The 15,298-nt window shown below is 38.8% G+C and overlaps 2 protein-coding genes across 3 annotated transcripts; both read left to right on the top strand.

Annotated features, from left to right (window-relative positions):
* Positions 1–4,609: 4,609 nt before the first annotated feature.
* Positions 4,610–8,376, top strand: gpr183a (G protein-coupled receptor 183a). Its single transcript, XM_028591348.1, has 2 exons — positions 4,610–4,786; positions 6,518–8,376. The coding sequence occupies exon 2, from the start codon at positions 6,541–6,543 to the stop codon at positions 7,669–7,671; it is 1,131 nt and encodes a 376-aa protein (XP_028447149.1). The 5' UTR covers positions 4,610–4,786; positions 6,518–6,540; the 3' UTR covers positions 7,672–8,376.
* Positions 8,377–12,069: 3,693 nt separating this feature from the next.
* On the top strand, positions 12,070–14,763 carry gpr18 (G protein-coupled receptor 18). Of its 2 annotated transcripts, none has more exons than XM_028591807.1 (3): positions 12,070–12,324; positions 13,036–13,088; positions 13,407–14,763. In XM_028591807.1, the coding sequence occupies exon 3, from the start codon at positions 13,414–13,416 to the stop codon at positions 14,431–14,433; it is 1,020 nt and encodes a 339-aa protein (XP_028447608.1). In that variant the 5' UTR covers positions 12,070–12,324; positions 13,036–13,088; positions 13,407–13,413; the 3' UTR covers positions 14,434–14,763. The 2 variants fall into 2 exon arrangements, with proteins under 2 accessions (XP_028447608.1, XP_028447607.1); XM_028591806.1 differs by having other exon boundaries at positions 12,073–12,324; positions 13,413–14,763.
* The last annotated feature ends 535 nt before the right edge of the window (positions 14,764–15,298 follow it).

The raw sequence follows: 15,298 nt of genomic DNA on the forward strand, positions 1-15,298 counted from the left end.
TAATAGCCTTCACTGGTCTCCGTCCAGAGCAACGGGGTCTATTGGTCCGTTATATACTGTCTATGATACTAACTAACAAACCAACGGTTGTATGCTTTCACTGAAGACAGAAAGCGCAACTGTAGTATCCATTTTCCGCTAGAAATTCAATTGTTATAAACTTTAGAGACAAAACTTTCCTAATATGCCAGTTTCTGCAGTCATGGAAGATGAACGTCCGCCATGATTTCAGTGCACGCGAGAAACGTGTTTTTGTCGTTACGTCACAGGGTGTGAATAGCTCAGCTGTGTGGCCGAGGCTATTCGTACCGGGGGTGCAAATCATAGACAGTATATAAGGTGCAAATAGACACTCTGTTAAAAAAAAAAAAATACAAATTCTCCCTTGCTCAATTCTGACATTTAACAAATGCAAAAAATATGTTAATATGTATTGATCTAAAACAGAAAAAGTTTACTCTGATTTAATGTATTTTTGTTTTTTTTCTGAAGTGTATGTAAATATCTGGTTTCAACTGTACATCAAAAGGGCAATACATCGGAGGTAGAAAGGTTTAAGCACGACAAGCAGTCCTTTGAGGGTACCCGCCTGGCCATGTTCCCTGGGACCCGTGGATGCCATAGACAACATGGCTCCCGTCGCCATGTCCCGCTTCAACCTCTCTTCAGCACCGTCCCCGTGCTGTCCAGCGCCCCCCGAGCCCGTGCTGTCCAGCGGAAACCCCGTGCTGTCCAGCGGCCCCAAGCCTCAGCTGATGACCAGTCCTCCGGAGCCTCAGTTGATGATCATTCTTCCAGAAACCGTGCCGGTGCCCAGCACCTCAGCCCCAGAGATTGTGCCGGCGTCCCAGAGACTTTGCCGTTTCCCGGGGTCCCAGAGACTACTCTCCCCAGTGTTCTGTCGAAGGCCCGACCGAGTGGATGGACTCTTGTATATCTGTGATTTATTAATAAATCCTCTAACAACAATACACTACCTGTCAGTCTCTGCATTTGGGTCTTACACATTCTCTGAAGCTATGACAAGTATAAGGCAACATAATAATTAAAACGCATCTGCTGTACCTGGAGCTAGTTCCAACAGTTTGTACTTCAACACATTGGATTTGAATGAAATTGTGAGGCTCATAGGCGCGGGAAGCCTCACTGAGGTTGTGCTGAATTGGACTTTTAAATGTGGTTAAGGGTGTTCACATCTGTTTTGGGTGAACACCCTCAGTGTTGCAAGTGAAGGATTCCAAGCCCTTTTAACCCTAAGGAGGGGGGAGGGGGGGAGGTGCTCTTCATGCATTTATATCAGGGACTCTGTATAAAAAGGAATCAATATCTGTCCAGTTCATTAATTCAGCCTTCAATATTGTTTTAAATTCAAATAAAATGTGCAGAGCTAATACAACAAGATGTGTCAATGTTGTATACATTCTGTCTTTACTGCACTATATTGCACAAATAATGCATCATTTGGTTTGAAATTTGGTCCAAATCTGCTGCTTACAAGACAAAGTAAAAATTAAGTCAAATAAACATGCATTATAAAAGTTATTATAATTTGATGGTTGTAAAAATATAGAAGCACTCCAGAAAACGTATTAAAGATGTGTTAATATGTGTACAACTGAATATTTTGGGGGTGAAAACAACCGCAAACTTAAAAGTAGTTTGTTTCAATAAATAATACACTAACCATTATAATTCTCTGAATCTATAGTTTCTACTACTAATCTATAGAATCTACTATTCAGAGTCAATAAACGTTGCATGCAAGTACTATCAAGAGAATCAAATACTGTGAAATGTCATCCGTTAGTGGTCTAATCTGAGTTCTGTTACCCAACTGATGATTTTTTTCAGAATAACAGCCACATAAGTTTCCGGTAAAGCTGTTGCAATCTGATCTTAACCACGTGTTGAACAACAGCACTATAGACACTTTATTCATCACTGCAATGTTGTACCAATGGTACTCAAGATGGTGAAAATTTATTTGTAAACTGGACAGTCTATAAACTGTATCCATAAATAACTTAAAGGGTATTTTTTTGTTTTTATTTTATATAGAGGTACACTTAGTTTAACATTAAAGGGTGATTCCATTATTTTTTTTTTTTTTTAAGTTTTTATATCATTCTGTGTTTTCTAAAAACTTATTCCAATGTGACCTGACGTAGGTTTCTGGATGATGACATTGCTACGTATATCCTTATCCAGTCAGTGTATTACCGACTGTAACTTAAATTTCCCATGTTCAGAGAAGAAGACAGGAATAAAATGCTGTAAAATCATATAAGAGCCATATAAGAGAACCTACTTAGATGAAACCAAATGGTAGTGCGTGACAGGGATATACTAAAGCACCATTACCTTTCTGAACTGGTCAGTATGAGGTTGATCAATCTTCTGTATGAACAATGTAATGTATGTAATGCAACATATAAATTACAGCATCCATTGCAGAAAAAAAATGTATATTTCAACAGACATAGCTCAAGAGTTTCTGACTCATAACTTCCTTTATTATGCACAGGATGTAGATAACACTGATTGGTATCAGCTGTTAATCTGCCAACGTCTCAAAGCCTTAAGTTTCTGCGCAATTGTTTTTTTGTTGTTTTTGTTTTTTGTTGTTTTTTTTTAATATGATTTCATATCCTTATTTGAAAATAAGATGTGTAAAGATGCTGGAAGGGACTTATCTTTGGTATTTAATCCCATTGTCTTCTATGAATAGCCATGGCAAAATACCATTCTGTAGTCTGTCAGCTATGGGTGTGATCTTGCCGTCTGATGCCCAGTGAGTCAGACACACAAGGCAAGGCCAAGAGGAAGTTAAACTGCTTCCTCTGCCTCACCGCCGGACTTGTTTTGAACAAAAGAAGGTTGTGCTCAATAAACAACAGAATATGATTCTTGTTGATGTATTTCATTTGTATTCAGGAGCCTTTAACTATGCCTCACATTCCCCATACAGAAACATTTTAATTGAGCTGGAAAGGACAATAAATCAATACTGGGCACTTTATGAACTTTTCTGCGTTTGGTAGTGTAGTAAGACTTTTCCTGTGCTCTTAGTCTTCATACAGTACATACCATCAAACATGCGATCTCATGGACTCAAAATCTTTTGGGCCCCTCTCATATATGTCCCTTGGAAAATGTTGACATTTGCCTATTTTTTTTACACTTCTATAGTCTTCGTTATTTGAAAGAACAACACAAGAAAAATGTATTAGAATACATGTCTCATGTATTTCTAAGAGTTCTAGATTTGTTGATCTATAAATATAATGAAATTGAAAATTATAGATTTAAAAATTTAAATATTCTTTTAACTATGAAGCCTTTTGTAAAAAAAAACAAACAAATAAAATACAAATGATAAATTAAATGAATGGAATCTGAAAACCTTTTCCGGACCCCTGGGAGAGAGTTCCACTAATTTCATAATCACTGTCATAAGTCATTTCGCCTAGCTGAAGATATGCTTTAGTAGAAAGCAGTTAAGAGAAGGGCGGCACTAATTCAGAGGTGTTAAAACCACAGGATAACATTTAGTACACACACACAATAAATGATGTGCTCAGCAACCCCTGATTCAAATATTGTGAGCAGTTAGGTCAAACTTTTTAACTTAATAAAACATTTTCAAAAAATCTTGTTTTCTTTTTCTTTCATTTATACATCAAGGCTTGACCACATCTTACATCTAAAATGGTCTCTGATCTCTCATTCCAACGCGTATTTGTGTTTTGAAAGTATGCTGCTACTCCTACACCTTAAACCATAGCCTATATTGGAGGAGGCTTGTTTTGTTTGCTGAGCAGTTTTGACTCTGTGGCATCAATGTGCTCTTACCACAGGAAGTCTCTGTTGATATTTGGAAGAAATATGATCACTCACCTCAAATTATTCTGTAACACAAATTACACTCAGTGATTGAAAGCAAGTGGTCATTTAATGTACATCTTTAAAAAGAAATCATTATTTGGAGTGTTCCTCTTTTTAGAAAGTCATTCTGAGCTCAAAACCTCAAAACAAAGGTGCTTCTGGAGCAAAGGGGAAGTTCCTCATTTTACTGTCACGTGTTTACATAGTCTAAAGGGAAATTGACCAGAAACTGAAAAAGAGCCTGCTTTTAAAACAGAGGTGTAATAAGAGAGAATTGTGATGTAATTATTGTGCAACTTACACCAAGTATTTGTATACCAATAGCCTACAACAAGATAGGTGTCTAACAAAAGCAACTCTGGACAATCTCATCTGTGCAGCTGAAGCCACAGCCTCCAAGTACTCGCATGGCATAGCGTGGCATGCTGTATGAAACCTAGATTTTCCTTTCCCAAAATATGTCACAGATGGCTCAACCCCCACAGCTTTATCAATCACAAATATAACATTACACACGTCAGTGAAGTGTCACATTACTTTTGGGTTCAATCAGTAGGTGTTTCAAAAGTGTGTCGTAAGAGATAGGACATTTTAAAGGTTAAGCAAAAGTGAGAGAGGTATGAGAAATACATGCACACATTGCCAGAGAGAGAGAGAGAGAGAGAGAGAGAGAGAGAGAGAGAGAGAGAGAGCTACAACAGGATATTTTGTCACTATGGTTACTTGCAGCAGATACGGATCTTGATTTCTGTATGTCATGCTGCTCTCATTCAGGACAGTATTGTTCAACTGCTGCCAGGACAGCCCTTATATTTAAGTTAATCTTTGCACAAAGGGTGTCATGTCTTCTGGATCAATGTGATTTCAGCAAATCTGACAAAAAACATATTCCATTTGTGAGGTAAGTTTTCTTTCCAAACTGTATTTTTTTAGGCTGAGATTGAATCATTCATAGTGACATAGATTGTGTGAAATGTACGTGGATAATACATGTAACTGTGTCTGCTTGCAGTTTAGCTTGTAATAGATTTATGTTGTGAAAAATGTGTTGTATTCCAGAGTCAGATATATCTACTACATGCAAACGTCTGAAAACTAATGGCAAATCATCACAACTTTACAAACTGTAGGCTCTATAATTTAAACATAATGAATACTGGATTATGAATAAAACACTGGTCTTCTATGTAGAAATGTAGTGCTAACACCAGAGTCAAAGCAATTCACCACAGCTGCGACACCCACAGTTAGAAGCAAGCAAACCACTTTCACAACAGTTCGAGTGTTTTTGGAAAAGGACAAACTATATTTTGACATAAAACACATTTATTTTCAAATTGCTAAATTTTAAAAGAAATGCATTTGGAAAATAGTGGATTTTTGCCCCAAATACCCTTTCACTTTAGGGAAATGGGCCAGGAAACATGTTGACTGGCCATGTTGGCCACTGCACCATGTGCTCGAGCAGATAGAGCGGTTTAATATTTTTGCTTAAACAATATGACTTTCCAACTGCCTACCCTTTTAAGGCAGAGCACCCTGGGAAAGCTGACATCCTCATAGACAAGGTCGTCTCTCAACACCAAGTTTATATTTTTTTGCGTTGTAAGTGTGAGAGTGCTGCAGCTGTATTCAGAATCACAGTAAAGCCGAGTTATTGTTCACACTTCCTTTGTGTCACTTTTAGGTACAAACAGCGTTAAAAAACAACAACAGTTATGTCCTGTGAGTTAAATACATGAATGGCTGAATGGGCTAATAGTTTGTAAGTAAAGGACAGTTACTGTATCTCTAAATCCGTTATTGCCATTTTCATGTGTAAACAGGTTGGAAATTTACTTAGAAGTATCTCAGTTATGCTTTGACATTCAAATAAAAAGCCATTTCTTCATATGCCAAACTTCAAACATAGGCTATTTCCCTATGATAAGTGAAAACAGGAAAGGTTAGACACCAAAGCAAATCAGATCTGACTTAAACCTTCTTCTTATGTCTTAGGAGATCTAAATTGTTAGGACTTGGTTAGTGAAACTGAGGCAAAAGTAAAGTTTGGCGTCTGCTGGGCTTTGCTCAAAAAGAACCACAAGGTGGCGCCACACACCACAAAAAAATCATTTCTACTTCACAGGACACTTTGTGTCTCATCAAGTTTTAGTTACCTGCTGAGGGTAAAAGAAATACAAATAAAGTCATATCAGCCTTGTGCATTCATTTAGTCTTCAGGAGAACCTTCAACATATGGTAAAATCATAAAAAATAATGTTTTTTAATAATTTATTACACTTAAAAAAACAAACATCTCTATTGTTACAGGCAGACATTGTCATTGTTATTTTCTTTACTGACACAGCCAGTAAGTGCCAGGAGTAATGACACATAGTGTAACTTGTTTTGTTTCCTTTTTGAAAGCAAGGTCTTGCCATGATTTTACTAGACAAAAGAGTTTCATTTCTACAAAAGTATAGACTCAATGCTTCATTGCTTTTTGTAAATGGACATGTTTGATTTTGTTTCCTTTAAATACACATTTTCTGTATGTTTTTAGGATCAGAGGAGAAAGTAAAACAGAAAAGAAGATGCACAATGTTAAAAGTAACCAAAGCGTTAACACATTTTAATTTCCTTTTTGCAGTTACTGGTTCCTAACATATCAAGATGGGTTCTACCGCTGCACCTGTGACTTTCAACATCCCATCCACCAACAATGAATCTACGTGTGAAACTCTGTATGCCCACCGGGCCTATGCCAGGGTCCTCATGCCTCTTTTCTATTGCATTGTGTTCTTGGTGGGGCTGCTCGGAAACTGCCTCGCCCTCCATGTAATCCGTCCCAATCTGAAAAAGATCAACTCCACCACCTTATACTCTTTCAACCTGGTCATCTCTGACATCCTCTTCACCCTCTCTCTGCCTACGAGGATCGTCTACTATGCTCTGGGCTTCCACTGGCCTCTGGGCGAGGCCCTTTGCAAGATTTCTGGCCTCATCTTTTATATCAACACCTATGCGGGGGTCAATTTCATGACCTGTCTCAGTGTAGACCGTTTCATCGCCGTGGTCCTGCCTCTGCGCTTTGGCCGATTCAGGAAGGTCAGTAACGTGCGCTACATTTGTGTTGGTGTGTGGCTGCTGGTCCTGGCACAGACCCTCCCCGTTGTGAGCATGCCTATGACCAACATGGAACCTGATGGCTCCATCACCTGTATGGAATACCCCAACTTTGAGAAGGTCGACCACATTGCCACTATGCTGATTGGTGCCGTCTTCCTTGGTTATGTCGTGCCTTTGGTGACCATCCTTGTGTGTTACTCTGTCTTGTGCTCCAAACTCCACTTCACAGCCAAGACCAACCATTTGACGGATAAGTCTGGCCGGAGCCGCAAGGCCATTGGTGTGATCTGCTGCGTATCCCTGGTGTTTATTGTCTGTTTCAGCCCCTATCACATTGATTTCCTGCAGTACATGACCCGCAAGCTGGTGTCCAGCCCTGATTGTGCTGATCTCACGGCCTTTCAGGTGTCGCTGCACATCACTGTGTGTCTGATGAACTTCAACTCCTGTTTGGATCCTTTTATCTACTTCTTTGCCTGTAAGGGCTACAAGAGGAAACTTCGGAAGCTGCTGAAGCTACAGGTCAGCATGTCCTTCTCCAGTGCAGTGAGGACATCACCTGAAGGCTCCTCCAAGGATGTCATAGATGGCAACAAGATCCATCTTAACAGTTATAGTTTAGCAGGTACAACCAGTGAGAGACTCACAGAAAGGAAATTTCACCAGGATGAGTAAATGAGTAAAAAAGAACTGAGGCACCAAGAGTTACACAAGATGAGAGGACTTTTTACGCATGGGCCTACTTTAATCAAGACCGGTCAAATTGTTTCCCAAACAAATCATTTCGAACATTGAAATGGACCCACTTATGCGATCAGGGACTTCAAGCAGCTACACAGTATCCAAAGCCATAGAAATCCAGTTAATTTTAATATTTTTACCATATTACATAAGAAAAGGTTTGTAAAAGAACATCAACAAAGTTACTGAGAATCTCAAGAAGGAAAATCCAGCATGTCCTGTATTTCCATATTTCTCAGGAAAGCAGAGGTTACTGCAGCAAGGAAATAAACTTTTATGAACTGAGATGTTAATGTAGACATCAGACTCACAACTTTTTCACAATTTTTTTGCCTCAGGTTTCAGTTCAGCACATAGTTGTCTTAGGGAACTGTCTACTCAGTATTTCAACTGCCTGCCAAGAATTAACCTTAATTTGTTGGAAAGTACCACACATTTGTCTGTCTGTAAATAATTTCTTTGTGATAAAAGCAGGTGTGGTCTATGATGTCATTTAATTAATGGCCCTGTGGATTTTCTTGTAAACTAGAAGTTACAGCATGTTTACATTGAGTGTTACTCATCATAATGTGATATGTGTATTCTTGAGATCTAGCAAATGTGTGCATCGCATTCCTCATTAAACAATTGTGAAGCCATTTTCTTAAGTATTTTGAATCCAGCATCGTTTACATCCATGTTTACTAGCTTGCAGTCTTCTTCTTTCTTGTCTTTGCTGGTGCTTTGCTTCATATCTTGGCATGTTACCACACCCTGTTGATGTGTGGAATATTGTGACGACAGACTGAGAGAGACTTCTTTCGACAATACAGCTATGCAACTACAGTATAGTTAAGATGTGGTTAAGGTTAAGGGCTAGATAATGGATATGGCAAACTATGGTTCAGGTTAGGTTCAGTTTTGTTTGGGGTAAGTCAAAGTTTGTGGTTTTCAAAAGACAACTTGTTGGTCTGCAGCAGAATGCAAACCGGTCTCTAGCATGCTAGCCTGAAGTGTTAACAAGTTTTTCAACATCACAGCATTACTTCACACTGAGGTACAGTGCATAACATTGCTTCCTCATTACACTTTGCAACTGATGTAAATGATGCACTGCAGAATCATGCTGATGGTATGGCACCCCACCATACCTACAGCACCCGCAGTTTATAGGATGCTTAACAAGTAACACATAGATCTGCATGGAGCATGTGGGAGTGTGTGTGTACCCATAATCTAAGTCTGATTGTCTGTAGAAAGAAACTTTCTTTATATTTTATTTGTATTGTCGGTCTTCAGATGTTTGTGGTGCATATAGTGATTTTTTTCTTTCCTTTATGAATGTAAAAATCAAATGTGCACATGCTATAGTTTATATTGTTTTGCTGATTTATGTTAATGCTTTTACTTGCTCTTTTTGATGTTAAATTAGTACTTTGGAACAAGTTTGCTTTCAGTTCTGGATTTTGAGGAAGTCATTTATAGACATAACACAGCAGTATACTTCAATGTAAAGCATTATGGAAATAACAGCAAGTAAAGCAGAAACAATAATCATCTCAACCATTCTTCATATGTGTGATCACAGTTAAGAAGAAAGCCTTAACAGCAGATGGCAAAGAAACAAGACAAAGGTTAAGATAGAGCTAGTTGCGGCTTCCCAAATATAACAAGACATTTGAAAACTTCCCTTTTTGTTTTAAGAAATCAGTGAGTCCATGGTAGAATTTCAGACATTACCACAAAGTAATACATTTTCTGACATTTCATAGACCAAATAATTCTCTGACTAATCTAAAAAATAATAACCAGCAGATTAATCGTTACTTAGTTGCAGCACTTACAGAGAAGTTACAGAGGTTTCTCTGGCCTGTACACACACAGATCCCCCACCCCACCCCCCACACACACACACACACACACACACACACTTTCTGTTTCTGCCAAAATTTGCGTAGAAAAATAAGATGTACTATTCATTGGCTATCAAGTGTAACACACTACAGAGTGTTTTTTGCTGTTTGTTTGCATCTTGACCCCTACATACGGTTTTATTTTACATTTTTTCATTATATTTTACTGAAACATGTCTCTTGCTGATAGTGTAGCGATAGTGAACACTGTATTTCACACGTATAATTGCCACCTGCTTCACCGCTCCCTTTTCTTCTATCGCCTGATTTCTTTTGGGGATTAGAGGAAAGTGGTTGATTTAAAGGGATGGGCTTGAAGCATCAACTATTTTAAAACAACATTGCAATTGTGTACAGATACATTCTGATTAATGTGATAATCTGATTACGTCAATAGCATTAGTGTATTGTCCAGAAAATACATCTAGCATCTCTGCAGTTTAGATTTGGATAACTCTCTATGCATTTCTCTTCACTTAAAGTCCCTCTCCACTTGAAAATGTGTTTTCCTTATTGTTACTTCTCTCTGTTCTTCACTGTGCAGAAGGATGTACATGCAGAGTTTGACACTAGAAGGTTGTTTTCACACTCATGTGATGAGGAGGAAAAGTTTCTCTGCTCACCTAAAACTGAGTTTAAGACATGTATGTATATGCAGGATTTTGTGACATTACAACTAGTTTGGAAGTCAATCTTGGTTCAATATGAAACCTGAGGATAGACTTTTCAATGAAATGTATTAACAGTATATATAACAGTATGCATTATGGAATTTCAATAAGGGAGGAGTGGATGTAACTCTAATTTTCAACAATTTAATAGAATTCTTTTGTGGAAAAGCCATATCACACACATGTACTACTATTTAAAGAAGAGTAATTTTTATTCTTCTTTAAAACGTCTGGTGCGGGTCTTTAACTTTTGAATTACACTGTAGCAGCTAACTTCAATTACCAACTCAGTGATCGAAAGAAAGAAAAAGACAGAAGACATAAAAAAAATTGAATTGGGACAGCTGGTAAAAAGGGAACATACCAACAGAACAATACATTAAATGATCATGAAGATACAATTCGATGCTATTTTGTACTGTAAAAGAGAAAACTTGTTTTGTAGCTTAAAAGGTCTGTTAAGGTACTTTCGGCATTAATTGCTGTTAACATATTATCTAATAGATTATATTATAATAGCCTATACTTACTTGCAGGCATGAGAAATTGATTATTCCAAGACAAAATCAATTATTGTTATATATGCTACCTAAACATAATAATAATTTTGTAGTGATTATTTTTGGCCTCTAGAGGGCAGTGTAAAACAGGGTAAAGAGGTGACAGCAAAGGAACTTAAACAGGCTTTTCATAGGCACTCTACAGCAGATCTTAATATTGACAGGGGTAACAAGAGTATCAATTCATCTTTGTTTGTTTAAAGAATGGTTTAAAGTATAAAATAAAATAATTTAAGGGAAGTACGAAAAGACAGAAGATAGATACCGGCAAGTGAATGCTCTTATTTAGTTATATTTATATTGCAGGTGAATAATAAAGACCAAGGATTTATTATGGAGTGGAGGACTTAGGGAGGCAACCACATGACAAGTATCAAAGAGAGGAAAACATCACACAGACTGTTGTCATAACAACATATTGCACTGAACACAAAGTACCATCTGGTATGAGATACATCGAGAGGACAAGCCGATAGATAATTATTTCCCGGGAATAAGAATTAGACTGAATGAGCAGCTTCCATCCGAGCACTGTGATAAAAAAAATATATATAATGTATTAAGCATGGAAATAAGTTCAGCATCAAACTACATCATCAAAAAAACTTGTGACGAATAGATATAACCTTTTATGGAGGCCAAATAGACAGTGGAGAGCAGTCCACAAATAAAGAAATGCTGTAAGTCGTGGGAACGTGTGATTAACTCTCTATTTCATGAGATCTAAATGTGGGAATGGAAAGTACCAGTTAAGAGAAGAAGAAGTTTTGATTGCACAATTTTGAGCCAAATGTCCCAATTCATAGTTTATACCACACACACACAATAATCATACACATTAATCTGTATTCAATCTGGGTCCAGACTGACCTTGAGCTTTTCACCTGAAGTATGCGCTTTGCATCCATTAAGTCGACGTGGTGTAAAACCATCTTACAGCATCAGCGTGAAGTGTCTATTACCACCGTCTTATTTCCTGTTTATATGGCAACTGCCTCAACATCCTGTTTTTAATTACTTCTCTCCAGCAGCAGATGCTTCTCACAGCAACCTGCTGTGGATTACTCCCCTGAGAACTAATGTGCTGTGACAGACCCCACTTTTCCAATCAATAACTCGCCCTAAATCTGCCATCTCTCTGCCTGCCAAACACACTCCCACTTCTAATGGCACATCATTTTCTTTAAGGGGGTGTAATTGCAGACTGTGGAAAGCTGTAGCCTTTTGTGTTCCAACTACGTAGATATTGTAAAGGAATCTAAAAGTACAGAAACTACAGCATGCGGGTAACTCAGGAAGTGAAGGGGGCTTTACACTGTGTTCAGTCTCGCCACCATTTCCATCACTTTACCCTTTGAGAAAGCATTCACTTCCCTGTTTTGGCTGAGTGCTCAGATAAAATCGCTGTGCGGCTTCATAAACCTGTTGGCGCAAACTTGTCAAGATGTTTGTGTGATTTCTGAGGTAAGTGCAGTCTTTTATTGTTCAGGAAAGGCTGTCTGATCTGTTTGACCTTTAAGATGGACGTGAAAAAGTAATTTTGACAACGTATTTTATAGTCACTTGCTGTGTGTGTGTGTGTGTGTGTGTGTGTGTGTGTGTGTGTGTGTGTGTGTATGTGTGTGTGTGTTTTGGAGTTTGGGGACAAACTTTATTTAAATCACTCAACTTATTTGTTTTATGAGGCAGCTTTACATTAATTGGTTTTCTGATTTTAAATGGTTATCCACAATTTGCACAGACAGTAAAGTACAGTTGAAAAATGCTTTGATGTCAAACACAGAAGTCACATGATTTCTTATCAAGACACAGCATCACTTTCTCAGGGATACTGAGGATTCACTTCCACGTTGTTACCCTCACCATAGATTACCGTCACTCCATTCTTTATACAGTGTAATGTGTATATAATTCTTTATTTGCTTGTTTATTCAGTTTTTAATTAATAACACATCTAGACAGGGATGGTCTGTTGCCTCTGTCTTTACAGTGCAGCTGCACAGCTTTTAAAAATAAGTATTCAAATTATCAGGCAGCAAGTTCTGCAAACTGTGAAACATATATAGAAGCAGTCTGATGTAATTCAACACCCAGTGTTTTCTTTAACACAGAACTTTTCACTGTACTTCAGATCACACCTTAATGGAGTTTATGTTTTCTGTTTTTTTTTCTTAGACTTCAAAACTCGAGTGGACTAATGAGGAATAATGTCTACATAATGTTCAAAAGTAAGTTGCCTCGCTCCTCGGACCATTTCAAACTCAAAATCTAAGATATTATGTTATATTATGTTAAATATGTACCTTTTCTATGCTAGTTTTGTAGCCGATAGTAAATTACAGAACTACCTATCTTAGATTTAATCAATTTCATACTTATTGTATGTAGAGACACCACATATGGCCAACATATCCCTTTTTTCCTTTTTAAGACTTTGCTAGACGCACAGGACCTTTCAACATGAGTGAATTAACAGGAGTTCAACTCCATCATAAAAACAAATGGTTTTAAAGAGCAGTGGAAATAAACACCAATGTATTGCTGAGTTTCAGAATGAAGCTGGATCTAAACTTCTCCAACATGTCTGTGGAGTCTGATGCTGTAAAGCCAGAGCAGGGACCGGTGGAGTACCGCATGGCAGGCCTGATCTTCTACGGCTTCGTCTTCGTCATAGGAGTCATAGTCAATGTCACTGCTTTATGGGTGTTTTCTCTCACTACCAAGAAGAAGAACTCTGTCACCATCTACATGATAAACGTGGCGGTGGTGGACCTCACCTTCATCCTGCTCCTTCCCTTCCGAATGGTCTACCACCACCAGGACTATTGGCCCTTTGGAGACATTTTCTGCCGAATCAGTGCAGCTCTCACCATCTTCTACCCCTGCATGGCTCTGTGGCTGTTTGCTCTGATCAGTGCTGACCGCTACATGGCCATCGTTCAGCCAAAGCACAGCAAGGAGCTGAGGAATGTCCCAAAGGCCGTGGTGGCAAGTATTGGGGTGTGGCTCATGACCATGGGCAGCACCGTACCCCTGCTCTTCTCTGAGGATGATCCCGATCGCGTCTCCAACTTCACCACCTGCATCAAGATGCAAGACATCATCTACATGCGCCATGACAACCTTGTCAACTTTGTGCGGCTCATCTTCTTCTTCCTGGTCCCCATATGTATAATGATTGGCTGCTATATTGTCATTGTGGATAATCTGATCCACGGCCGCACCTCTAAACTCAAACCTAAAGTGAAGCAAAAGTCCATCCGCATTATCATCACACTGATTGTCCAAATGTTGGTGTGTTTTGTGCCTTTCCATGTGTGTTTAGTGCTCCGTTTGGTGGGGACAGGCGAAGATGGAGGGTTTAGCACATGGGCGGTCTTCACCACATTCCTGATGAACCTGAGCACAGTGTTAGATATCATTCTGTTCTACATTGTCTCCAAACAGTTCCAGGACAGGGTGATCAGCGTGATTCTGTACAGGAACTATCTGCGAAGTGTGAGACGGAAGAGCAGACACACACACACAGGCAGCATCCGATCAATGAGCAACCTGACCAGCGCAATTATATGAAACAACCGTCAAACGTTCATGTCAAACAGCGCACTGATATGTGCTGTGCACGCTTTGGATCACAATGTAACACTGAATGCTTCACTGTGTACATGGTTCATTATCAAAAGGATCTAAACTTGCAATTAATTTCCAAGGTGTAATTTACACTCACAGTATGGGAGTGCTGCTGTTGTGGCAAAAACATCTGTGTTCAGAGCTGATTGACTCACCCATGAGACTTGAGATGTTTTTTTGTGCATCTTTGCTTTGGCAGACAAAGCACGAGTATGTGTGGCTCAGGTGTAATACATGCAGGCGAAAATAAAGCTCATAATCATTCAAAACATAGCCCACAGTATCGCAGCGTTTGCTTTGTTGTTATGCACATTGAAACTCTTCTCAACAACGCCAACCAACACGTATAAAGGGCCTGTCTGCCTCCACGGGTGTGGGGTGGGGGGAAACCAACAGGAAACTGCTTTTGTTTGGTCGCTGCACCACATTTGCAACTTCACTTCTGTAGCACCTCAGTGCTTCATCATGGCTTAAATATAAGTAGTGGTGCTGCATGATGTCATGCACATGCAAATAATTAAGTTTGCTTGACTGGTGCCACTTCACCGTGTCATATTTGGGAAGTCTTAATTGAAGCCCAACCACTTATATATACAAGACATAATTTTATCACTCACCACAATCGTCCTGAAAGTTGCTGTTAACTTATTGACCAGGTGATGGCAGCATGGCACAGCTAGATCACATCTGCCAAACAAGTCAAAACAGTGCCTTTTTTTACTTTTAAAGTGGGTAGTGCAATATTTTTGATTCTCTGCTTTATACTTTTTCTGTTTCTGCATTTTATCACATTTCAACTGGCTTTATA

Source organism: Perca flavescens, chromosome 11 (genome assembly GCF_004354835.1).
Source record: "Perca flavescens isolate YP-PL-M2 chromosome 11, PFLA_1.0, whole genome shotgun sequence".
In the NCBI taxonomy this organism is placed as follows: domain Eukaryota; kingdom Metazoa; phylum Chordata; class Actinopteri; order Perciformes; family Percidae; genus Perca; species Perca flavescens.